The 25,976-nt window shown below is 38.9% G+C and overlaps 1 protein-coding gene across 20 annotated transcripts in view; it reads right to left on the bottom strand.

The window, feature by feature from the left end:
* CLASP2 (cytoplasmic linker associated protein 2) overlaps positions 1–25,976 on the bottom strand; it is a 7,203,062-nt gene that overhangs the window by 1,164,073 nt on the left and 6,013,013 nt on the right. For all 20 annotated transcript variants that reach the window (XM_044064956.1, XM_044064947.1, XM_044064955.1 and 17 more), the window contains one exon: positions 6,609–6,765. In XM_044064956.1, coding sequence (XP_043920891.1) covers positions 6,609–6,765 — 157 coding nt within the window. The remainder of the gene's footprint in view (positions 1–6,608; positions 6,766–25,976) is intronic.

Genomic DNA, 25,976 nt, shown 5'->3' with positions numbered 1-25,976 from the left:
GAAGAGAAAGAAGGCAGCATGAGAGTTGACTAGAAGAATCGAGAGTATGTTGGCATTAAAGCACAGACAGGATTCTGGAGATGAATAGTAACAAAACCAGTAACTTAATATGGGATTACAATGGAATAATTATATTTGTGAAATATGACAGAACAAGAAAATCTGGAAAGATTGGACTTATCTGGAATCTGTTGGACTTGTGGGGGACAAGTATACGCCCTACTTCATCTCATTAAATGTTCGGAAGAGCGCTTTGGGGAGAAAGTCTGGTTAAAAAAGCATGATAAAAGAAAAATGAATGTGCTTTTTCTCATTCTTGCATGGGGGATTGACTGGATTAAAGACCTCAGACTGATTTAGTAACACGTTTTAAGAAAAAGCAAGTAAATGAAAAAAAAAAAACACTGAATATTATGATGTTTTTTTAAAGCAAATACATGTATGCTCAAGAACAATTCTGCAGCTGGTCTTCATGTTTCTGCAGAAACAATCTGATAAAGAGAAACTGGCTGCCTGGTTCTCATGTCACCACAGAGACAATCTGATAAAGATAAACTAGCTACAGTCTAGTGGAGAGTGAGTAGCTGGGGGAAAAATGAAAACAGAAACTGGCAAGGAGGTAATGTTCTATGAAAACATTCAGGGCTTTTTCCAAAGTAGATAATGTTCTCTGATAGCATTCAGATTCTCTCCCGAGGTAGTTAATGTTTTCTGAAAGCACTCAGGGGTTTTCCCAGCTGGAAGAGCTATAAAGATAAGACAAAACCAATCAGCACTTAGTAGAAGCACAGGCAGCACCATGCGTCTTAGTATGAATAACCTTTCTTTTAGGTTAATTCAAGTCTATGAGTGTGGCTGTCAGTTTGGAACGTTTGTTCCCATCAGGAAAGGGTAAAACTTCAATATTTGAAGGTGTACAAAATTTTGTGTATTAGTATTAAGTTAATAGGTTTTAGAGAGGTATTGAAAGTGTGTTTGTCTGTTTTTTTGATTGAGGGCTTTCAACAAAACAAAAAAGTTTTATAAGATGTGACATAGGCTCAAATGGATATGACAAGAACAACTGTATACAAATTCAACCCGCCAAACAGTGTATACATGTAACACAAAAGCTGGAACTAGAGATTTAACAAAAAAGGTGGGAATAGCAGCTTTAATACAATGATGCTTCTTTCTGTACTGTCTTTAAATTTCAATGGTCTCAAGATAAATACAAAAAAATAGAGCAATGAACTACATTAAAAATGCAGAGTGCAAATAGCTATGCTACAGAAGACATGCTTAGAAAGTACTGAATATGTGAATTTGATAAAGAAAGATTTTCCGGATGGTTATTCAGCGGAATATCTGGGACAAAGGAAAAGAGGAGTACTTCTATTAACTGCAAGAGGAGCTACAATGGTGATAAAATAAGATAACAAAAGATAATGTCAGATTTGTAGTGCTATGGGGCTAATGGGAAGGCTGAGGATTACACTCTGGCATGTATTTACATTACACCTAAAACTGCTACAATGGAGCTTAAGAACATTCTTGGAGAAATAATCAGTTTTCAGCAAGGAATATTATTTACAGGTAGGGACTGGAATTTGATTTGCAGCAGTGAAAATATGTCTGGTGGGCCCAGAAAGGAAAATACAACAAAAGCGGTAGATTTTTGAAGGAATTTATGAAAATATTTGGCATAGTAGACATGAATTCAGTAATAGAAGTTTGGAGTGAATTTATATATTATTCCCCAACTATAAAAACTGGGCTAGGCTAGACAGAATTTATATTTCACTGGAACATATGCATTTAAAGTCTTGATACTTACCCAATAACTATTTCAGTCCATGCATCAATAATAGCTAAAATAAAAGTACAGGATAATGAAATAAAAATTAGACATTGGCCCTTTCCTACCTTTCTGTTGAAAAGAGAGGAATGTCAGCAATGGGTAGTGGAGATTATTCAGGAACTGTTACGAGAGGATATAAATTTCTTCTGAAAATATAGTTAGGGACTGGGATAAAATTAAGGTGAACTTTAAAAACAGGGTGGGAAATAAAAGAAAGGGAGCTATGGTTAAGAAGTAACAAGAATTATTTAGATGGACAGACAAATGTTAAAGTACTGCAGAATAGGGGGAATTTCACAGAACAAAAAGAAGATCAATTGCAGAATGCTAGACAGAAAATAAGGGATCACCTCAGTAATATGCACAAGTTTAGAAAGGTTGCTATTAAGCAACTGGCTTCTGATAACAACACTAGAGCACAAAAATGTCTAGCACAACGACTCAGGCAACAAAAAGTAGAAAGGGCTGTCACCAAACTTAGGCTTCCTGAAACAAGGAAGGTAACAAGAAATCCTGTAGAGGTATTAGAAATATTTAAGAAATTCTATGAGTCTCTCTCTAAAGCAGAGAAATATGAAAAATCAAGAAAAGATACAAATGGAAATGTTTACGGAAGAATTAAATATGTCAAGGTTAGAAGTAGATTACTAATGGTTAGTATAGGAGGAGATCGATCATATAAAAATTGTGATGTACAACAAATTTACCAGAAAGTCCCCAGAAATAGATGGTATTCTTGTGGAAGTTTGGAAGCTAGGAGGAAAAAATTGATAAGGATCTGGAACATTTTGTTTGACAGTATTTTAAGAGGAGGAGAATTACCAATGTCCTGGAAGAAAGCAGTGGTATTAGGAGTCTTTTTTCTCAAACATTTATGCCACCTTAATGTACTCCTTAAACAATATAGACGGCATCCATGGAAAAGCAGCCCGTAATGAGGGGAGGGTGAAAAAAGCATGCTGAATATAAGATTAATTTCCAACATATTGGATATAAACTATTTACGATAGATTGCCCAGAGGTTGAATCTACCAAGGGGCTAGAGGTGTCTCAGTGTGCCTCATATAGATCCAGGCCTGAGAAACTGCTGGAAACACTGCTTGACTTCAAATCTGAAAGCTGCAGCATTTTCTAGGCTGGCCGTGTTTCAGTATAGCAGTGCTGTTGTGCACTAAATGACAGTGGTTTCTCACTAAGAACATAGAATAGTAGAGTAAGACAAAATCTCCATAAGTGTCAAGAGGCTGAAAAAGCAGACATAATGACTTTCAGACATTCACAGCGATATACAGCTCTGCAAAAGTAAGGGCATCCATGAAGGTACCTGAAAGCATCCTGTAATGTGCTGAGAAAAATAAATAGACTCTAGGACTGTGCAGGTTGGCCGGTTATGACGTGCAACATTTTTCATGAAGATAAGAGGTGTAACTGCTACCCAGAGGAAAAGGTTTTGCATTGATACAAAGAACCTATAATGTGGATGTTTACGAAGAATTGTTGTAGAAAGATAACCACATTTCTTATAGATAGAGCAAAACCAAAATCCTTTTTGCAGGAGAGGAAGGTAGTGTGGTATGCCAAGCATTTTTAACTTTAACTTTTTAATGGCACGTGTTAGGTGGGCAACTGATTCAGAAGTAGATGGATGTATGCTGTTTTGTCAGGGATGAAAAAAACCTTGAATAGACTTCCAAGATAGCTGTACACTGATCAACAGCTTAATTTCAGCTCTCCCAGTGTGAAAAAGGAAACCGAGACATAAAAGCCAGTGATATTATCAGTTTGAGTGAAGTTCAGTTACTGGCTATTAAGTACACTGCCTGGATACCAGCAAAGAAAAAAATTAAAGAAAACAAAGAAAAACAATCAGAAAAGGTGAAGAGAAAACACTGTCTGGGAAGAATCCTGCAACTACTCAGCAAAATGCAGCTCAAGAAACAGCTTTGGTACAGGCGATGGCTTCCAGTAATTTAGAAGGAAAATAAATCAAATGTACTCAATGATGATTAAAATAAATGAAACATTGGACTATATCAATTCAAATAAAAAAAGACATGAAAAATAGAAGAAGATTTAACTAGTTATTCAGATGAACTGATGAAACTGCAAAAAAATCCAAAGACATGCGTCTGGAGCGTTTCTCCCCAGGCCTCCACTGAAAATAGGCTCTGTCCTAGTCGGACTTTCCCGGTCAACAAAATGATAAAATAAATGATAAAAATCAGAGGATGAAATTAAAAATAAAAAGGCTGGCTGAGTATGAGACTGCTAATGAACAGCTGTTTCAAAAAAATGGTAGAGTTAAAAACAAAGTGAGCAGAGAAAATCTGTACCAGAGAAAATGGAAGGAACAGGCAATATTAATTTTATGAAAGCACAAAAAAGCACACACAACGGGGGTTTGTTAAGTGTGCTCTAAACCTAAAACTTTTAGCATGACGACTCAGGCAAAATAAAGTAGAAAGGGCTGTCGCCAAGCTTAGGAAGCCTATAACAAGGAAGGTAAAACAAGAGATCCATTAGAGGTATTAGAAATATTTCGGAAATTCTATGAAAGTCTGTATAAAGTAGAGAAATATGAAAATCAAGAAAAAATACAAATGGAAATGTTTATGGAAGAATTAAACATGCCAAGGCTAGAGGTAGATGAGGCTCAATTACTAATGGTTAGAACAGGAGGAGATGAGATAAAAATTGTGATATACAACCAATCTACAGGAATGTCCCAGGAATAGATGGTATTCCTATGAAAGTTTGGAAACAAGAATGGAAAAACTGATAAAGATCTGGAAGGTTTTAACAGTATTTTAAGAGGAATAAAAGTACCAACATCCTGGAAGAAAGCAGTGGTAGCTGTAATACCTAAAGAGGGTAAAAAAATCCATCAGATGCAACTTCATACAGGACCATTTCAATACTAAACCATAATTATAAAGTGTTCATGTCTATAATGGCTAAAAGAAAGGCCAAAGTACTGCCAAAACTGATAGATACAGATCAATGTGTTTTTGTGGAGGGGAGGCAAACATTTGACAAAATTAACAGAACAATGATGATCTAGACGGAAGTAGAATGTAAGAAAATACCATTGCTGTTGGTGGGTCTTGATGCAGGAAAAAGCATTTGACAGAGGAAGATGAGACTTTATGAGCAGGGCAATGGAAGCATTTGCAATTCCTGAAAAAATTACAAGGTTGATTAGGAAGATATATGAGGGATCGGAGGTGAAAATTGAAGTGGGTGGGTTCCTCTCTGATAATTTCTGCTTGAGCAGAGGAACCAGGTAGGGGGTGTCCTCTTTACCCTTTATTATTTATATTTTATTCAGAACCACTGGCAAAGAAAATAAGGGACTCAGAAATTCTAGGATATAATTGGTATGGTAGTCAAGAAAAAGCTGGCTTTATTTGTAGATGATATTATTTTATACCTTAGAAAATCAGCGCGAGACATTACAATGTTGTGAAACATTTTGAGACAGTTTCAGATCTTTTCAGGATACAAAATCAATGAAGCTAAAAACAACGACAACAGCTGTAAATTATGTACCCACACACGAACTGGTTTAGGAATATCCATATTTATGGGGACCTGATAAAATAAAAGTATTTAGGAGTATGGATTAAAAATGATTATACTGTGGCATCTAAGGATATGTGGGAAGAGACTAAAAAAAGATAAGACAAAAACTGAGAAAATGGAAGCTTTGTTATATGGATATGGATAATAAGATACAAGCAGTTAAAAAGTCATTAGTCTTTTGAGTCTTATACACAGGTCAGGCATATTTTGATCAACCACCAGAGAAATTGTGGAAAGCAGTTAATAAAAAGCTGAAGGAGTTTATCTGGGAGGGGAAAACAGCAAGAGTCAAGTGGGATAAGCTGATTCTTCCAGTAAAACAGGATGGATTGGGTTTATCCAATTTGAAGGGATATTTCAGAGCTACACAGATAAATCCTTTACAAAGCACAACCAGAAAACTATATTTCAAAGTGGAAAGTGATGATGATTAAACAGGGGTGAACACAAGAAATAAGGAGAGACTGGCATTTTGGATGGAGACATTTAAGAGAATAACAATAATCATGCAGAATATTATATCCATAAAGTAGCAGAGAGCATTCTAAGAACTAAACCAACATCAGATTGGAGAAAGGAGACTCTGTCAATAGGGATGACTAAAATTAGGGATATAGACAATAGGGGGATGGAATTTATTGGAGAAAACAGGCAAAGGAACCAAGATATTGGGAGTAAATAACCAGAGAGGGAAAAATGACAGAATGGGAAGACACCAAAAATTTAATTGGACTACAGGTTAGAGATTGCCTTCCTATCAGCGAGTGAAATCAGAGTACAGGCCCAAGAGAAAGAAACGGGGGTTTCTAAAAAAGACCAGCACTGGTAGAGTTTCGAGTATAATCTAGAACAGAAGCTGCCACTATAAAAGGAATAATCAGTAGAGCATATAAAATACTGCATGATAAATATATGAATCAATCAGAGGAGGTTAAAATGGATTGGGAAGAGAGATCAGATAAGCAATTCACAAAGAAACAATGGTAAGATATATAAATGCAAATTGCCTGTGTCACAAGTGATAATTCAATAAAGGTGCCTGGAAAAAAGTATGGATGGTGCTTGCCTAAAACATCCGGATTCTGCTTGCAAAACCAGTATCAGTTTCACAACCAGCACTGGGACTTGATGGAAAATAATGACTTCTTGAAGAACTTAACCTTAAAAATGTTTAGCAACAACTTACTGCATCCACATCACTGTCTTTTCTGAAATCCCTTTTCACGGGTTCATTCATGTCCTCCTGACTACGGAAGCTGAAATTCTGGATGGCTTCAGTAACACCACGAAGAGAACTGTAGATATCTTCTGAATTCATATTTTCAGTGTCATAGTCAAATACACTGTTGGAAACAATTTTACAATTAACAGTTATAAATTAGAACATATTCATTATGTGTCGAATAAGCATAACTAAAGAAAGATGCTGCCATAAATACATACTGTAGCCTTCAAAAGGCATCAACAAGTCATGACTTTCAGCTACTCTCAAATAAATAGCCTTTTGACACAGTTTCTTCTAAGAACACAAGAGCATTGTGTGTTTTATTTATTTAATTACTGTTCATTCATCATGTAAGAAAGCAGATCCATAAAGGACATTAGCACCTGAGCAAAATGGAAAGTTACTTATACCATACAAATTTGGTTGCATACCAAAATGACACATCCACACAATATTCACCTAGTATTCTTAATACATAAACTGCAGTGTCAAGTTTCTCATTCTACTTTAAATTTTATTTGATATAGTTCCAGAAGATTCCAACAACTTATTTTATGTGCAATTACTTACGAACTTCCCACAGCAAGACAGCACTGTATCTGCCCATGGGCTCATATGCAAACATTCAAAGTCCATCTTATTCTTATACCAAGAACCACAAAAGCCTAACTCCAAACATGACAGAACCCATCTACATCATAAAAGGGAACACTCATCTTCTCCAGTAATTTTATTCACACAAAAATGTTGGATATAGTAAATGTATTCCTCAAGAGGCAGTGCAGTCATAAACAGAGGGAACATTCAATACTGTATGGAAAACAAGGCGGTTTCAAAAAAGAATGAAAAAAGAAATTAGGCATTTGTTAATCAGGACCAACTGTACACCCACTAAACAGTAAAAGGGATGGGTAAGTGGCCCACATCTTCAAAGTAAATCATTCTTAATCACCCCACCGGGAAAGTACAGAAATCAAAAGAAGGAAGAGACGTACAAGCTAGAAAGGACAGCTGTATGAAATAATACATTAGCTTTGCAAAAAGAGGTCACAAGAATGGGAAATCATAAGTGGGCATACCTATCAGTGGAGCTGCACCACTTTTTGCAGCATTTCTCTGTCATGGACTTGCACTGGCACAGGCACTACTTTCATACTGGCATCCCTGCAGTGCATCCATTGCTGGTATGAGTCCTCTTCAGTTACTCAGTGTTAAAACCTCCACAGGAAAAACGTGCTTTTGAAACAAATATATGCACATTTACTTAATCAATTGTGGACATTCAATAGTTAACAATTAGATAACTACAGTTAAACCTCAAACAGCTGTAAACGAATATTGCGGCTAAACCAACTAACTTCTTCATCAACCCCCCCCACACACACACACACACACATAAAAGGCAAAAACAGGAAGGAGGGAGGACAGTTTTACTGTTAAATTTACTTCGCACTAAAGAATTGTTATAGTTAGTATCTCCTAAAAAATTTGCTACTCTAGTCTAAGACAGGTCACTACCAAGGTAAACCACACCATTTCTGTAGAATCTCAGGCAGCAAATTTAGTATCCCAGGGAGGGGGCAATTACAGACTCCCATGCAACAGAGCCTTCACAGAATTTAATCTACACAAAGCCTGGCATTCAGACTTGCAGCCATGTGAGAATGCTTTGACAGTAGTCCATGCTGCAGCCTGCAGAATATCTTGAGCAGAAACATTACTTGATACCAAAAGGCTCTGGCTTACTAAGACTGCAGATGACTATAACCTAGGAGCAGTCACTGAATCCTCAAATGACTTAGCCATCATGCAAGACGGTTTGTCTCAAATAAATAACTTGTGTCAAAGTCATGGTCTGAAACTAAATGCCAAAAACTGCACTACTGTATCCTCTGGGAGGTCATCTGCCTCAGTGGACTACTACACTGACAAAACTCCCCTAAGAGCTGATCCAGTTGCTTAGGATTTGGGAACTTATGCAAACAGTTACCTAACCTTTAACCAACATGTGTCTACTGTTGTAAGAATGTCCCTTTATATTGCACAGCTTATACACAAAGGGATTGTGTCTAGATCTAGAGTTGTCATTGTTCCCCTTTACTCAGCTCTCATTACGTCAACCACCGAATATAATGCCCCTTTGGCATGTATCTATCCAGACACATGCAACAACTGGAACACCCACTGATGCATCTTACTAATAGTACACAAGGTCTAAACAACATCTCCTACCTGGACCAACTCAAAGCCCTGGCACTATACCTGGTATGCTACAGACTGCTAAGAAGTGACCTGTGTCTGGCATACAAGGCATCCTCAAACCCATTACTGATTGATTTAATGCACATTAGCAAGTCAAATGGAATCAGAAATACTTGATCCAGAGATCTAACTAAACCTCTTCTGCAACATCAACAAAATTGTAGGGACAGATATATTTTTCGTAGAGGATACAGCTGCTGTGGAATAGACTCCCCATCCACATAAAACAAAGTTCATCCATGTCCATTATGAAGCACAACTTTGATCTATGTATGGGAAACAAAAAAGTTACTCCCAGGACTGCCCCCTGTACTACTAATGGATAAAGGCGACTCCTAAATGCTTTATTCCATGCATGGGTCTCCTCAAATTATCTATGGTATGATCCCAGTTCTTATTAGACACAATGGTAATCCAGAAGGTTAACATTGCATTTGCTATCCCACATGTGACCCAAAGGGTATTGGGAATAACAAGAAAGAGTACAAAGGATTAGTCCAGATAAATTCACTTCAGCTAGCAGATCTAGGAGACTCCCTTTCTAATACCCTCCCTGTGGTAGGAGTAAAGACCCCTTATTGAAGTTTCAAGTAAGTTATTCAGTCAAGTAGGTAGATGGACAAGTGTTCTTGTTCTAATAAAGTACATTCAACAAGTCAGTTATTTAAAGGGAGGACCCAGGGGAGCTGATTGCAGGAAAATCTGGGACATGGAAAAACAATGAGGCAATCCCAAAGCTTAAGACGTTGGTCCCTTGTTTGAAGACCCCTGAAAGACACATGATGGTTTACCAGCTCAGCAGCCAGTGGAACCTCATTCTTAGTTAAAAGTATTTAACAAACAAAACTTGACAAGATACAATGTGCTACAACTACAGAACTATATTTAAGAAAACACGTCCATCTGAACTTCATCAGGGCCCTCTAATAGAGCAGTTTACACTCTGATCATTTGAAAATGCCTGCTTTTACAAGGTTATCACCAGATTTTGTAACACATGTATTATGACAAGCTGTGTCTGCCTTTGTGGGGCTCACATTCATTGCAGCTAATTATGAAAGCTTTATTACAGAACTTTTTTCAATCCGACTAAGTCCTTATTGATGCTTGTATCACACATAATATGAGAGGATATGCCCACTTTTATGGGGCTCATATCTCCTGACATACATTCTAAAAACTAATTGTTTTTTCTGTAGCAAAAAGGTTTGCCGTGCCTACTCATAACAGGCTCATACACATGATTAATGTGACCAGTCCCCATTCTTCTTCCTGATGATGGCAGACCTTTTTATATGCGGGGGGTCACTAAGAGCTACACTGGGTGACTCCCATTTTTTGAATAAAACATGCATCCAAAGAAATACCTTATAGTGGAAACAAGTCAATGTTCACTTTTATTGAGCTCAACTATGTGCACAACTAGGAGGAAAAACGAAAGTAAAGTTTGAGACCTCAGAACGTTTTGCATAGGCTTTCTGTGCCCATACACAACCGCTGACACAGCTAGACAAAGAAATCTTTTATACCCTTTAACAGAAGTAAGTTGGTGATTATTTATTTACTTATTTATTTAAGTCTCATGACCGGGGAAGTTCACTGGGCCAAGAGGAGCCCGTTTTCAGTGGAGGACCAGGGAGAAAAGCTCCACAACAATTGAAAGTTACATTTCACATGTTACAAAAGGACATAGTTCATACAGCTAATTAAACGTTTACAGATAAGCTACATGATATTTACAATTGGCTTGTCACAATGGTACAAAAATGAAAAGACAAATTCAATACAGATATTTCAACATTTACATAAAGTGATTATTTTTATTATAAACTCAATTGTAGGTTTAACATTTCAAAATATATCGCTACTAGCCATTAGTAGGGTTTGGAAAATATTATGCATGTTGAGGGTAATAGTATATTTGAGACTGGAGAGTACAGTACAATGGATATTAGAGAGAAAATTTGTTTTTAGTAGGGGAGGGATTGTTTTGGGTGGGATGAAGTAATAGTAGAGGTAGCTGGATGAGTCAGTGCAAGGGGGGAGAGGGGTTTAAGTTGGAGCGTTGCAAGAACATTCCCATTTGGAAGAAAGATGAGAGAGTAGCTGAGATTTGAAATGTGTATGGTTAGGTAGGTTGCGTAGGTGTGTGGGGAGAGAGTTCCACTGTTTAGCTAAGGAGTGGTATAGCAGTAGATGGCCAGGAGGTCATGCAGGTTTGTGGACCTGAAGGAGCTTTTGGTTTCTGGATCTGAGTTAGCGGTTGGGAATATAAGGTTTTAAGGAAGTAGCAAGAGCTGAGCAGTTGGCAGGTTTAAAGATGAGCTTGTAGGTAACTGAGGTAGTTGGGTAGTTCAAGTCAGTTGAGGAGGGAGTGGCAGTGGTGGGATGAGTTTTTTGAACTGGTTGCAAATTTGGTGATCTTATGGTAAGCAGGATTCAAGTTTGGACTGAAGGCCAAGATGGAGATTGGTGAAAAGAGGGGCACCATACATAAGGGAGGTGAAGAGGAAGGTGGATGCAAGACTTTGATGGGCAGAGGGGCTTAGGAAGCAGTTGTCTGTAGAGGAGACCTAACCTTTGGTGGATTTTCTTGATTGTGGAGTGGATGTGGGTGTCAAATTTTTAGTTCTTCATCAATAATGATGCCAAAAAGCTTGGTGCTGGGAACAATTTCAAAGAGGGTGTTATTTTGGCTCTGTATGGTGAATGCAGATTTGTCAATGGAACTTTTGGTAGGGAAAAAAACATTAGTTTGGTTTTATTTGCATTTAGTGCTAGATGGTTAGACTGGATCCAGGTTTCTGTTTTGGAGAAGGCTAGTTGAGTTTTTGGGGCTCAGAGGGGGAGAAGGCTGAGCAGATGATTGTTGAGTCATCTGCATACTGGATGATAGATAAGTCTGGGATAGATTGGTGAAAGTTGTTAATGAATAGGTTGAAGAGAAGAGGGCCAAGAACAGAACCTTGTGGGACACCTGTGGGTGTGGGAAGAAAGGGGAATGTTAAAGTTTTCCACTGGACAGCTTGTTGGTGATTGGACAAGTAGATGGAAAATGAGGTGATGGTGGTTTGAGAGAGGTGTAGGGTGCAGAGTTGGGATACAAGTAGGGTGTGTGAGATGGTGTCAAAGGCTTTGACAGATCTAAGAATAGTGTGGATACGAACTTGCCTGAGTCGCATTTCAGGTTTATGGTTTCAAGAAAAGAAAGGAAGACAGTAATGGTGCTGTGGCCAAAGCGGAAGTCATGTTGGGTAGGTGAGAGGAGATTGTTTAGTGTTAGGTCTGTCATGAGATGTGCTTGTATTGTTTTCTATTGTATTTTAGAAAGAGGGGAAAGGATGGCAACAGGTCTGAAGTTAGTGATATCAGTATTTTGCCACCTTTGTGGAGGGATGATGCAAGTATGGCGCCAGATAGAAGGGGCGTATGATTCTTGTATGGATCTATTTATAAGAACAGAGATGAGATTGGCAACGCTGTCTGCAGATTGTCTGAAGAAGGTGGGTGGAAGGTTGTCGGGTGCACTGCGACAGGGTTTCAGTTTGAGGAGAAGTCTTTTGATAGTGCTTGAGGCAGAAGGATGTGGAGGAAGGTTGATGATTGGGGTGGTAGTTGGGGGTGGTGGTGGAGGAGACTGATAGTTTAGCTATGCAGTCTATGAAAAATGAGTTGAACTGGCTGCCTGTTTCAAGGATGGAGAGGTTGGAGTCTGGGCAAGGGTTTTCTTTGTTGTCAGGATGCAGCATGGATAAAATGAAGTCCCAGAATTTTTGGGGATTTGTTGAGGGTAAGGACTGGAGTTTGGAGTAGTGGGCTTTGCAGTCTTTAATTATTAGTTTTTTTTTTGCGGAGTTTCATAGTTGGTTATACTCTAGGAAGGTATTAGGATTTTTATGTTTTTGATACTGTTTCCATTTTTTGTCCATTTGGTGCAGGGCTAGTTTAGTATCTTTTGATCACTATGGGCAGGGACTGGTTTTGAAGCGTTTGGTTCAAGGGTGGGGGGCTTGCTGATTGGAAAGGGTTAGGAATGAGTGGTTAAAGTAAGAAATGGCATCATCTAGAGGAAGGGTTTTTAGAGGGGACCAGACAGTATGCTTTAAGCATTAGGAGAAAGTTAGAAGGTTGAAAGAGGAAAGGTTGCGGGTTTGGATGTAGTGGTGTTGTATATGCAGTGGAGATGGAAGATGGTCGGCGAAGGCTGGTAGGTGATCACTGAGAGGATCAGGTAATGTTCTGGCTTTGGTGATAAGGTTTGGGTGGGTTGTTAGGATCCAATCAATCATGGTACCAGAGGTACCATTTTTATTTGGTCTGGTTGGAGATTGTACTAGTTGGGAGAAGTTCTACAGGTTGATTGTGTAAGACAGGGCTTCAGAGTTAACAGTATTCCAGTTGATATGGGTATCACCGAGTATGCAGGTTTCATTTTTTATACTGGAGGAGAACCAGTACAGTATGTTTTCAAGAGTTATGATATTATCACCAGGGGGAATATAGAGGACAGCGATACATATGGACTTTTAGTAAACCTATTGTAATTTCAGCATTGGCAAAGGTTGGTATTTTACTGGAGTAGAGAGTTATGGTATGGGAGGTGGGGTATATTATTGCTACTCCACCTCCTTTTTTGTGGGCTCTGTTGTTGAGAATGATTTTGAAACCTGGTGGTAGGATTTTGCTATCTTTTATATAGGTTTTCAGCCAGGTTTCAGAAACAGCAGTAATGTTGAGGTGCTTATGGGAGAGTCAGGCATGGAGGTTAGGGATTTTGTTTTTTAGGCTTTGTGCATTAAGTGTTGTAAGGCGAATGGACTTTCAGTTTGTGGGTTGAGTGGAGGGTTTGGTGAGATTGAGGTTAGAGATGGGCCCGGGGTCGGGGTGGATGTCGGCGGCTAGTGAGAGAGGGATGTGGTGGAGTAGAAGAGTGAGGCAGTGTGTTGGGCAAGGGTAGCTTGGGTTGTGTGAGAGCAGTGATTTTCTGGTACCATATTTAAGATGGGGAGCATGGGGATTGGGTTGGGAGCAGTTTTGGTTTAGAGAAATAGATTGGGTTAGAGGTAAAGAGTTCATGTGAGATGGATGAGTAGGATGGGAAGTGAGGTTGATGGTAAGATGTAGTGGAGTGTGTGCGAGAGTTATGACAAGTTTGGGAAAACGTGTAAGATAGGTAAGAGAAGAGAAAGAGATTAGTAGGGCAAATGGGGTTATAGGGAGAGATGTTTTGTAGAGCATTGTAGGAGGAGTGGATGTTTAGGGTGATGTAGATATACAGGTGGGTGGGGTTTGGCTTAGTGTGTTGTGATTGGAGAGGTCTTGGGTGGGGAGGAGTCAGGGGATATATAAAAGTACAAGTAGTGGGGGGGTGGAATTTGGGGTCAGGGTTGGGGAGCAGAGTGAGACCGAAGGGTGAACAGAGTGGGTTACACCTTCTGGGAGGAGCAGCAGTTGCCAGTCAGAAAACAATCAGTGAGAACGTTAGCAACTACAGAAATAGGGCAGCCTATTCTTTTGGTTTGAATGTTACCTTTCAGTTTGTTTTGATTATTTATGCACCAATGGGGAGCTGCAGTTCACTGAGAAGTAGGAAAATAATGTAGTTATGCCACGGGTTTTAGAAAAGGATATGCAGTAAGTGCATACTACCGAGGGATGCCCGTGGGACAGACAGAAACAGGGTGTAGTCAGGCAGAAGTTTTTACTATTTAAAGATGGTGCCGCAGCTCAGGGGAGGAATAAGTAAACTCTCAAGAGGAAGAGGGAGGGAATAGACAGGATTGACAGGGCTGGGAAGCTTACAATAAGATTATGCTAGGTGACTGAGAGAAGGGGTGGGGGGGCTAGGAGCCAGGGCTTGGAGAAAGCTGTGAGAAAACAGGTTTGACAGAGCTAGGATACTTACACTAGAATTATGTTAGGAGAACAAGAAAAGGGAGGAGGTTATAGACCAGGACTAGGAGAAAGCTGTGAGAAGAGAAAAACAATTAACCAGCTAGCCCAGGTTAGTAACTAAAGATGTCTGTTTATCTGTGTGAATTCAAAAGCAGATTTATTAAAGCATCAGGGAAGTAGATTTGAAAATAAATGTAAAGCTTTGGGAAACTGTATATATTTGTTACAATAAATGGGAGAATAAAATATAAGAATACAAAAGAAATCTGATATACAAGATAAATAAAATATAAGCATATAAAATAAAAGCAAAGCTTTGGAAAAATGTATATATTTGTTACAGTAAATGGGAGGAAAAAGAGGGTCCAGTAGTATGCACAGCAGAAGAATCAGTAAAAGAATCAGTAGGAGTATCACAGCAAGAAGATTATAATATACCTACACTGCTCACAGTCTGTTGATAAAAGTAGAACTTGTAGTGGCTTTTACTGGTTTGTAAGGGGTTCCGCTCTCCGTGTTCTTGTATGCAGGCAGTTACTTCAGGTTTTTTTTTGTTTTGTTGGACCTTTGAATGTGTTTAAGGAAACTGCTCACAGTCTGTTGATAAAAGTAGAACTTGCAGTGGTTTTTACTGGTTTGTATGGGGTTCCGCTCTCCGTGATCTTGTAAGCAGGCAGTTGCTTCAGATTTTTTATTTTTTTTGTTGTTATTGGACCTTTGAATGTGTTTAAGGGAAGTTGTGCACACTACTGAGGGACAGACAGAAACAGTGTGTGATAGATGTTAAATTGTATGTAAGGAAACTGAGTCCTAAAGAATTTTTCAATATCAAAAATAAGGATGGAAGCAACACTGATAGAAACAACAATAGTATAAAATGGAAAAACCCAAGTGAGAGCAAAAGTAAGGCTGATATCTGTTTCTAGTTATTCTTATTAGGAGTAATAAATAATTATCAACCATGGGATGGGATGAGTAAGGCCAATCTATAACCAAATGGAATAGGTTATTTCATGCACAAAAAGGGAAACTAGCTTGGCTTAAAATGGCCCTCAAAGACAGCTTGTCTATTACTTACCTAAGAACCTATATGCAGAAGTATATGATCTCTAACATGAGCCACACTGTCTTCTACTTATAAGACTTACTGTGAGAGAAGCAAGTCCCTCCTTTGCCTTCCAGGACACTACAAGTATGTCTATTTTCTTGAGCAAATAATTCCTTACATGTACATTATGGAAACTGTCTGTGAATACTGAAGGTAAGCAAGTTATACCTGTGTAGGTAACATACCATAACAGTAGAGGTTTAAATAGGCGACCGCTGAAGTAGTCTTTACTACTAGGTCTTAAGTCACTAGGTATCCCAATACATCTAGCACAATTTCAAGAGCTCAGGATCCTACCCACTCAGCATGGTGTACAATAAACTACCTGTATGTATAAGCATGCCACTACAAGAATGCTGTCTGCCTATGACATTTTTGAACATTCTTGCCCAGAACACCTGGCAAAAGGTGAGAAAGTAACTAGGACACAAAAGTAAATCAATACAACACAGCTAGGGAGAAACATACCTTCCAAGTCCCACTCCTTGGTAGCAAAAATAGAAAAGAAAAAGTAGAGTAGAGTAGAAGTACTACAGTCCACCTGAGCATGTACCCATAGTTAAACAGACCTAAGGCCTTAGAAACATCTGTAAAAGTGGAGGAAGGATAGCATACAACTGACAGGATATGGGTACAACACAAGACCAACGTGTTGCCAAGTTAGTTTGGAAACCATAGATAGAACAGATGGGATAGTAGGCAGGACACAGTGCTGCGACAGTAATCGATACCAGTATTTATTATTATGGTAAGTTACCTACACAGCTGTACTAATTTCTTCATTGCTATTGAAGTAGTTTTTAATAATAAGATGATTTTCAGACCTCTATGGAGTATAGGCACTAACAAGAAAAAGGAGGCAGAGCTCAGCATGCTCTGTAAATTTGCTCTAGCAAAGCCCACCTTTGCCCTTGAATGAATATCCAGTCTGAAATAATTGGAAAATTCCTAATTCTTCTAAGAATGTCACAGTGGCTGCATCACCCCTGGTACCATCATTGCTGACCGGCCTACCAGAAATTTCCTTTGTGATGTACAATAAAATTATGGTTTACTATCAAAATGTCAACGTGACTTACCTCGACCATTCACATCCCCGACCCGGAACAACAAAAAAGCACTGCGACGCTTGCATAGGATGTTGATTCCTTTGAAGGAAAAAATCAACATTGGACCACTCACCATCCTGAAAAAACATCCGCTATGAATCGGAAAATGTCCTCCCATTTTGCATGGGGGCAAGCTCCCCTATACCTCCCCTGCACCCCCTGCTACTATTTATTCTAACTCCAACATCACACTACAGTGAGGAAAAGGGTCATTTTCCCGATTCCGACAGTAGTGTGATGCCCTTCAAAACAATGACGCTCCAAACTATGGACACAATCTCCTTATCGACATTTCACAGTCAACAGGAATTGTGTTTGCAGTTTTGCTTCCCTACTGCTCCATGTTCATCCTTCTAACTGTCGAGGAAAGCCACCTCGACATTTTGATTGTAAGCCTAAAATCATATCCAATGAGAATGCTAGTTAGAAATAGTCTGGCTAGACACTGCTACCACCTTTTCCTCTTCAATGGACACTGCTACCACCTTTTCCTCTTCAATAAAGAAATAAAGGGTTGGTTTGTTTTTCCTACCTTACTTATATTTGGAGGACTATGATATCTGAGTTGTGTGTGAACACCCAGGAAATGGAAAATTATTTCACCTTTACTCTCAGGAAAGGAAGACTGGAAGCTGGACAGTCTGAATGAGGGTGGACTCTGTGACCACATTAGACATACAGGAAGGTTTTTTTGTAAGACTCACCTATCTTTGCAGAAGAGAAAGTAAGGCTCATTGTGCATCAAAGCCTGTAGTCCAGATATCCTCCTAACAGATGTGATGGCCACTAGCAGAGCAGTTTATAGGTTACGACATTTATACTATCAGAAAAAGGCTGGTTCAAAAGAAACCTGTAAAAGTTTTTCTAACACACAGTTCAGGTCCCAGGATCTTTTTTTCTATGTGGTCTAAAGTGTAACACTCCTCCTAGGTTATGAAAATAGAAACTGATTTTTACATGCAAAATGTATATGTATATATTTATATATAATTTTTGATCGCAAAATGAACTAAGGTTGATATATTTCCAGCCATGTAGTATACTGCCTTGTATAAAATCACAGACTTAATAATTTGGTTAAATAAGATGTACCATTAAAGTACATTAGGGCTACATATTATTATGATAGCTACTAGGTAGGGCAGGACCAGCTCGAATGTCACAGTGATGGGGGAAGGGATGTGAATTTAACATGTGTACCAATAACACTTTGTTTTACAGCACAATAAACCACTCCCATGCCTGATAAAAAATATATATATATATTTAGAAAGCTTGTGAGGGAATTATTACTCTATTTTTGTTTTACTTGGATCGCTTGTCTGTGTACTTAATAAAGGATTTTCAACTGGAAACAGACTGCCTGCCTTGCTTGGATTACTTTCGAATACTTAGTAATACTGTCGAATTATATATTTTCTATTATTACTTTTTGACTTGACGAGTTTACGTTCGCTACTTCTACTACTATTGTCTCATCTGATTAATATACAGTGATTAACTAGAAATATATGGACTGAAAATCTTCCACACAGAGAAGTTTCTTACACTGTTTTAAATATATTTTAAGAGACAATAAACAGACAATTAAAATCTTCACCATAAAAGACTGACAATAAGAATACTCTGACATTACAGTCAGATTAAAGAAAAAAGAAGATACCTATGTGCTTATTCTTATAAGGAATTTGCTAACAGCAGTCACACACCCCCTCCAAACGTAACATCAAACCTCCTATGTGGCATAATGTTTCAGGCAGTGGCTGGGTAACTGAGCCCATTTCTATTTATTTAGAAACTTCTTTAAAACCATTTTTAAAGTTTAAGAGTTTTATTATGGATAGTAATGATTTTTTTTTTACAACTTCATGGTATTGACAAGGATTTACAGATTAATTTTAGTGACTCATTATTCACAGTTATTCCGAATGAGTTTGGAATATAAACCATCACAGTTAGTATGACTGTAGAAATAGGACATCTAGATAGACTGGGACTACAGACTTGTTAATGGATACTAAGATGGATTCAATAAACTCTGTGTAGACTTCGCGAGAAGGCTACACAGAGTTTAAGTGTTTGTGAGGTAAACAGCGGCTATGATTACATATTCATGCCGTGCGCACCACGTTTAAATGTTAAGAAGTGTGGTATGTGGCTGGCAACAGTGTTGCTGGCCAGGAAACCATGTAAAGCAACAAAAATAGCAAACTTGTTTGCAGTATTGAGCAGAATGCCACAATGATTACCAGGGTTTATCATATAGTAATGTGTATGGTCCAGTTGTTGATTACTGTGGAATCCCATTCAGGCATTCGTTATAAGATGTATACATGATCTGTAAGGGTACATAAACTGTCATTTAAAATAAACAGCCACAGGAAGTGTGTGTGTATTGAACAGGGACACACAGATGAATTGTAGGAATGAACACAGGGAAAACGGACAGGTGAAACATTGTTATCTACAGCAGATGAGGGCATGTAAATGGAAAGAAGTTGTAGCAGGAACACTAAGCACATATCAACATAGTACAATACGGACTGCACAATGAAGTGTATACTATGTGACTGTCAGACAAGGTGACATAACAGAGAAGATGTCTTTATGAGATAAGTATCCTGACATGAACAATGGTTAAGACATCTATCAGGGATGTTATATACAATCAGGGTTGGGTGCACATTGTGAAGCTGTGCAAACTGATTTGCCTGAATATGAGTGTAATGTCAGCAGAGGTGTCCAACAAGTGGGACACAGTTACAGGCTCATGGACAACAGTAAAAGAAGCATGCGCAAAAATGGACAATATCAGAATACCACCACCATTAATCCCATGTCTCTGAGACAACATGCGTGCGTCATAGATGGTTCTGCACAAACACACTTGTACAACTATTATGAAATGTCAGCAATCTATGAGGGTAATCAAGCACACTGTCCTGACACTGTAACATCTGCTGGAGGTGTTAGGAGGGACACTGCTATACCTGTATGTGACATTATGATCACTACAAGCTAGTTGACTGGTGTGCATGGCATATATATGGCACAATCCACAATGTCATGAATGTAACCCATGCCATCAATGTTGTCAGACAGCTATGTATGTACTGTGTGCATCACTGGAACAGATACCACAGATGCATTTGGTTTATAGTCTTATCATTAGCTTTAACAGATATGTCAGATTCTGACATAGAGAAAGAAGCAAGAAAGCTGATGACTTCTATTTTCTAACATTTTTTTAGCTGTGGAGGGATTGTCTGAGGAAGAGGATTCAAGGTTTACGTAAGAGCATGTAGACATTTATGCAAAAAAAATAATACCTAGATATGTCCACTAAGATGTGTGATAGCTCACTGTAGCAAAGGTGATACAGTGCAGTTACACATCACTGGAAGATGTGTAGGGAGGTACATGAAGAAGGGTGCATTATACTCCGTTACTGGTGTGATGAAGGCTGTGAACTATGGAGGTATTCTGGCCTTTGATGTGGATGTCCTGCACATATGCAGTAGTTGTGGTACATACAAGGGATTACTCACCACTGTGGCCACATGCTGGTGGACGTTCCACATACCATCTACCCCAGGACACAGGTCACAGGTCACATACCAGTTGGTCTGCTTATAGGGTTGTCATGTGTATTATCCTTGGTTTTTGCATTTGTTTTCATAACTTAACAACCCCCCCCCCCCCCAGTGTTTTTGTTTCATCTCATGTGTTGTCATGGCTGTGGCAGCAATCTTTGGTGTGTGTTGATACTGTCTGCATTATACTAATATTACAGCTGGAGTTAATCTGTAGTCCTCCAGACAGCTGTTTGGACACAGGATGTGTATGTTATTTTTGACATCTGTGGCTTACATAATGGACAGGAAAGGATGCAGAGGATAGCCCTGATCACTGGACCAGAAATGTATGTCACTTCACACATTTTAACATATTCAGATGTCATGTATGTGATCCAGTGATCTACCTACTTGGTGATGTAGGTATTTATGGCCAAATCTGACGTGTTGAGTGAATACCTCAGTGTGTATTTGTGTCAAATGCCTTGGCCTGGCCAAGTTCCACAGGATGATAGTGTTCTCATCATACATGCCCTCAATGACTCAGTCAGTACATCTAATAAATGTAAATTACATGCATTTCACATTAACAGCTCTAACATGTCTGTTGTACACACCAGGATATTTCTAGTGTCCATACAGAAAAGGTCCATGATTTCCCATCAAGAAAATACAGGCCCTACAAACCATGCCATGACATGTGTGGGTAAATGGAAAGCCCTATCACTGTAATTTCTATTTCATAGGATAGGGTTACTTGTGACTGGCCTACAGGCCAGTCTCTGACCCTGCCCTGATGGGAATACTACACATCTGCAAATCAGCTATAGCTGATGACATCAGCAGTGTCAGATGAGGAGAAAATGCTAATAGCAGTGACCCACATGTTGGAGTGAAATGCTCTCTCTAATGTCAAGCAAGTGCACAAAAACACACACACACACACACACACACACACACACACACACACACACACACACACACACAAACACAAACACACATACACACACAGCTCTCAGTTCACTGCAGTGAGAACAGAACCCTACTTAAGTACATCACCTAAAGAACTTGTATAAGGCTAGTGCCACAGCTCAGGCCTGACTTGTAGAGTGTCAGACAACAGTTTATAGATTAAAATGCTCTCTCTATTGTCAAACAAGTACACAAACATACACACACTCCAGCTGACTGCAGTGAGAAGAGAACCTCTACTTTTCTCAGTACACAAACTAGACAACTCTGTATTTATGGCAAGCATCACAGCTCAAGCCTGACTTGGACAGTGTCAGATAACAGTTTATAGCTGATGACATCAGCAGTGTCTGGTGAGGAGAAAATGCTAATAGCAGTGTCCTACATGCTGGTGTAAAATGCTGTCTCTAATGTCAAGCAAGTGCACACACACACACACACACACACACACACACACACACACACACACACACACACACACACACACACACCCTAGATGACTGCAGTGTGATTAGACCTCCTACCTAAGGACACAGACTAGAGAACTCAGTACTTTATGAAACTGCCTCGGCGCAAGTCTGAATTTTACAAGGCTGCAGAACAACGTATAGCGGATGACATTAGTAGTGGATGTTGGAGGGAAGATGCTGGGAGGCCAGCATGAAATGAATGTGTAGGCATATGCAAGTGTCAAAATATTGGCAACCCATGAGATCGGAGTGGTAATTGCAGAATACACACTTATGCACTAATGACTAGATGGACACCCACACACACACACACCTCCCAGTTGACTGCAGCGAGATCAGGACCCCTACTTAACTAATTACACAGGCTGGAGAACACAATACTTTACACAAGTACCACGGCAAAAGTCTAACTTTTACAAGACTAAAGGACAACTCACGGTGGATGAAATCAGCAGTGAATGTTGGAGAGAAGATGTTAGGAGGCCTGCATGAAATGGATGTGTAGGCATGTTCAACTGCCACGATATTTCAAGTTCTACATGTTACCAGACTGATGAGTGTGCAATTTGTATAATGTGGTGGTTGTTTTCCAATGTGCATGTATACTTTAAGAAACACTTAAGGTAAGTTGGGTAGTTGAGGAAGCAAATTCAAACAGGACAAATAAGACAAGACACAGGGACAGTGAGGAACACAAAAAGTTGGGGGACACCATGAATGGGGTGAGGGAGGGGACAACTCAAGCTCATGCCCATCAAACTTGGGGACAGTGGAATCTAGTCCTCACCCGGAAGACTGTCATCACTGTCCCCTTACGCCTGTGGCTGCTGGACTGCTTGATGTCTTCTCCTTCTACGGAACATGAGGGATAGCAGCCTTTCCATCTGGCATAGACATAAACTAATGGTGTGCTGCACAACCCTACATACCATCCCTGGCATCTCCTGGAGGGTGATGAAATCCCCACTTCTGCCAGTACTCCCGGATGGTATCAAAGCACTAGCTGCTGGGGTAGTGCTACCTGAGGGTGCAGGTAGTGCTGAGGTAGCAGAGGCAGTACTGCCAGGTTGGGTCCCATATGTGCTGGGTGTCTGTACTGGAGCCTGTGGAGCGGGGGCAAGCTGACCCATTAGGGATGGCCTACCTTGCTGTGCTGTGAAACATTTAGTGATTTCTTACATACGGATGACATGGAGACGTTTTGAAGAAACGTGATAGAAAATAAAAAAAAAAGAAATAAGGGTTGGGGTGCAAGGAAGAAAAAAAAGAGAAAATTAGTACCATCATACGTGACATACAATGAATTATTACAATTATACAACTATTTTATTTCAAGAATTATATTTAAGTATATGTCCTAACAACTACAAACTATAATTACAGATTGCTCAAAGTAACCCTTGCAATGTGAATGTATTGCACTTATCCTTGGTACTATCATACAGATTACGGTTAATAGCAAGGCCTTTATGCCATCTGTATAGAGTTTAACTTCTGTAATATTGTTAAAAAAATGCAGTACTGTATAGTTGTTACTTCTGGTATCTGAACCCACAACCTCTGACTACAGTCTTATACTTAACTCTTAACGTTGGTTTGTGCTAGAGACTTATGCATGCAAACTTGCTTTTACAGTTAGAATATGCATGCTCACTTTGCTACTATTGTACAGAAAAAAAATCTAGCTTTAATTCGTAAAGGTACAATAATACTTCTCTCTTGTGCTGCATACATACCACTTGCTTCCCTCAGTCTCTCCAAATGATCAGCATGAGTCTGCCGATTCAACTCAATTTCAGGATTAACTGTAGAAAGAAAAGAAAACAACAGAAGAGCATTATACATACCAGTCTTGCCTATATTTAGCTTTCTATGTATTATAAATTCTCTTTATTAGCATACTCACACAACTGTGGGATGTCAATAGTTTGAAACTCATCTGACCACTGGTTGAGCGCTTCCCCTCTGGCACCTTTTAGGTCACTGAAATGGTGCCTACACAGTTCTCCAGTGCACGGGATGCCAGTTGCACTGAATACAGCTTTGGCCAGACTATTCCAAGCCTCAGACTTGTACTGGGAACCAGAATAGTCCCTCTGCACAAGCCTTTGGCTGTGGCACTTTACTAGGAGTCCAATAAATATTCTGGATGCCTAAACACCCCACCTTCTCTGGGCCCTAAATTGGGGACCTTCCTCTTTAAATCCAGACATGTCTAATCCCAAAAGTAGAGAAATAGCAAATGACAATTTCATGTCAATTCCTGTTACCGCATTTACTGCTAGTGCGCAAACCCAAGAAATGGCACCAACCTTGTTTACGAGATGCTAAGTGCAGAGCAACAGTGCCAAGAAGGTAGGAAAGCATTTTTTTTTGTTCAGTACTATAAACCGGACTGTCACAACAGTAAAATATGTTGCACTTCCTGTATATGACCCAGGACCATTTGTATTATACCCAGACACTTAAACCTGTTGTCACAGAAATGGTTTTATAATAGTTGCATAATCCCTATCCATTCTTCAGTTCTGTGTGTTAACTGCCACCGAATGCTGCTTAGCGTGTTTGTGCAGTGCCCAAAAGCATTAACAGAATGTATTTGTTTAAAATTGTTGACTGACTGATACCTGTATGCTTCCTGTGCGGGCCACTAGTCTAGGTTTGCCCACTGCTAAGGGTCGCACACACAAGATAAGCACAGTTAAACCTGACATTCCTTGTGCTACTCCATTTCCCTTGTTTGCTCTAAGTCGCTCACCAAACAAACACTAGTATTAAAAGAAAAAAAATGAAAGAAAACACACAAATAAGGTAGAATTAGGTGAAATGAAGGAATGAAATCTATTAAATAAACAATACAAAATTTATGTTGGTACACACAAAATATTTTTACACAGGTCTGGATTTGAACTGTTATTCCAATGGACTTTCAAACACAATACAGGTGTCTTATCCCTCTTTGTGTCACAAACAGCTTTTGCTGCAGAGAACTGAAGTCAATGTGCATACAACCAAATGCAAAATCATCCACAGTACTAACAAAAATATGACAGCTGTTTGTACATGTATTACTTGAAGTAATAGTGCACTGGGTCATCACATAACTATTTTTAAATACTGCTTGCATAAATGCAGCATCTGTCTTATCTCTCTGTGTTTGTTGCCAATTTTTGTCTTTTCTGAACATTAATCTGAGACATGCAGTTTATAAGGCATGCTTTATCATATTCCTTAAAATGTGTGAGGATATTAAATGGCAATAATATACAGCTGTCAACAAATGAAGGAGAAGTTGTATATTTACTGAACAAAAACTGTGACGTGTGCTGCTTAATTACATTTAAAATCTTGAAACTATTACTTCTAAACTTTGTAAAGCTAACCTGGCTAACACACCCATTGGAGGTGGAGGAGTGTGAACTGCTGTTGTGTTTTCCTTTTCCCTACCAGTAATCATTAACAGTTGCAATCCATCACCAACAATCACTGAGGAAGTGCCTGCACTATTGTTTACATTTACATGGAGCCAAGTATTTGGGATTCAGCAATTCTAAAGAGTTCACACCTCATTTGCATCTTCACAGTGCTCACAGCCCTGAATCTACACCATAAAAAGGGAACTGTGTAGCTAGGGTACCTGAAAGTGTGCAGACTTGCTTATGTGGATAACACGGAAGAAGATATTACCATTGGGATTTATTTGCACAGAAGACCACTGATCCTGATAAAGTGTGCTCGGATTTTCCTGCATATGCTGAAATGTCAGTAAGAAAAATCTGTTAATTTTATATATATATATATATATATATATATATATATATATATATAAAAATATATATAATGTGTGTGTGTGTGTGTGTGTGTGTGTATATATATATATATATATATATATATATATATATATATATATATATATATATAAATAATGTATATACATT

The sequence above is a fragment of the Protopterus annectens genome, chromosome 3.part0 (assembly GCF_019279795.1).
Source record: "Protopterus annectens isolate FY-2018-M chromosome 3.part0, PAN1.0, whole genome shotgun sequence".
Lineage (NCBI taxonomy): Eukaryota > Metazoa > Chordata > Ceratodontiformes > Protopteridae > Protopterus > Protopterus annectens.
Note: the sequence above shows the minus strand (reverse complement) of the source record. Positions and strands in the feature narration are given on the sequence as shown.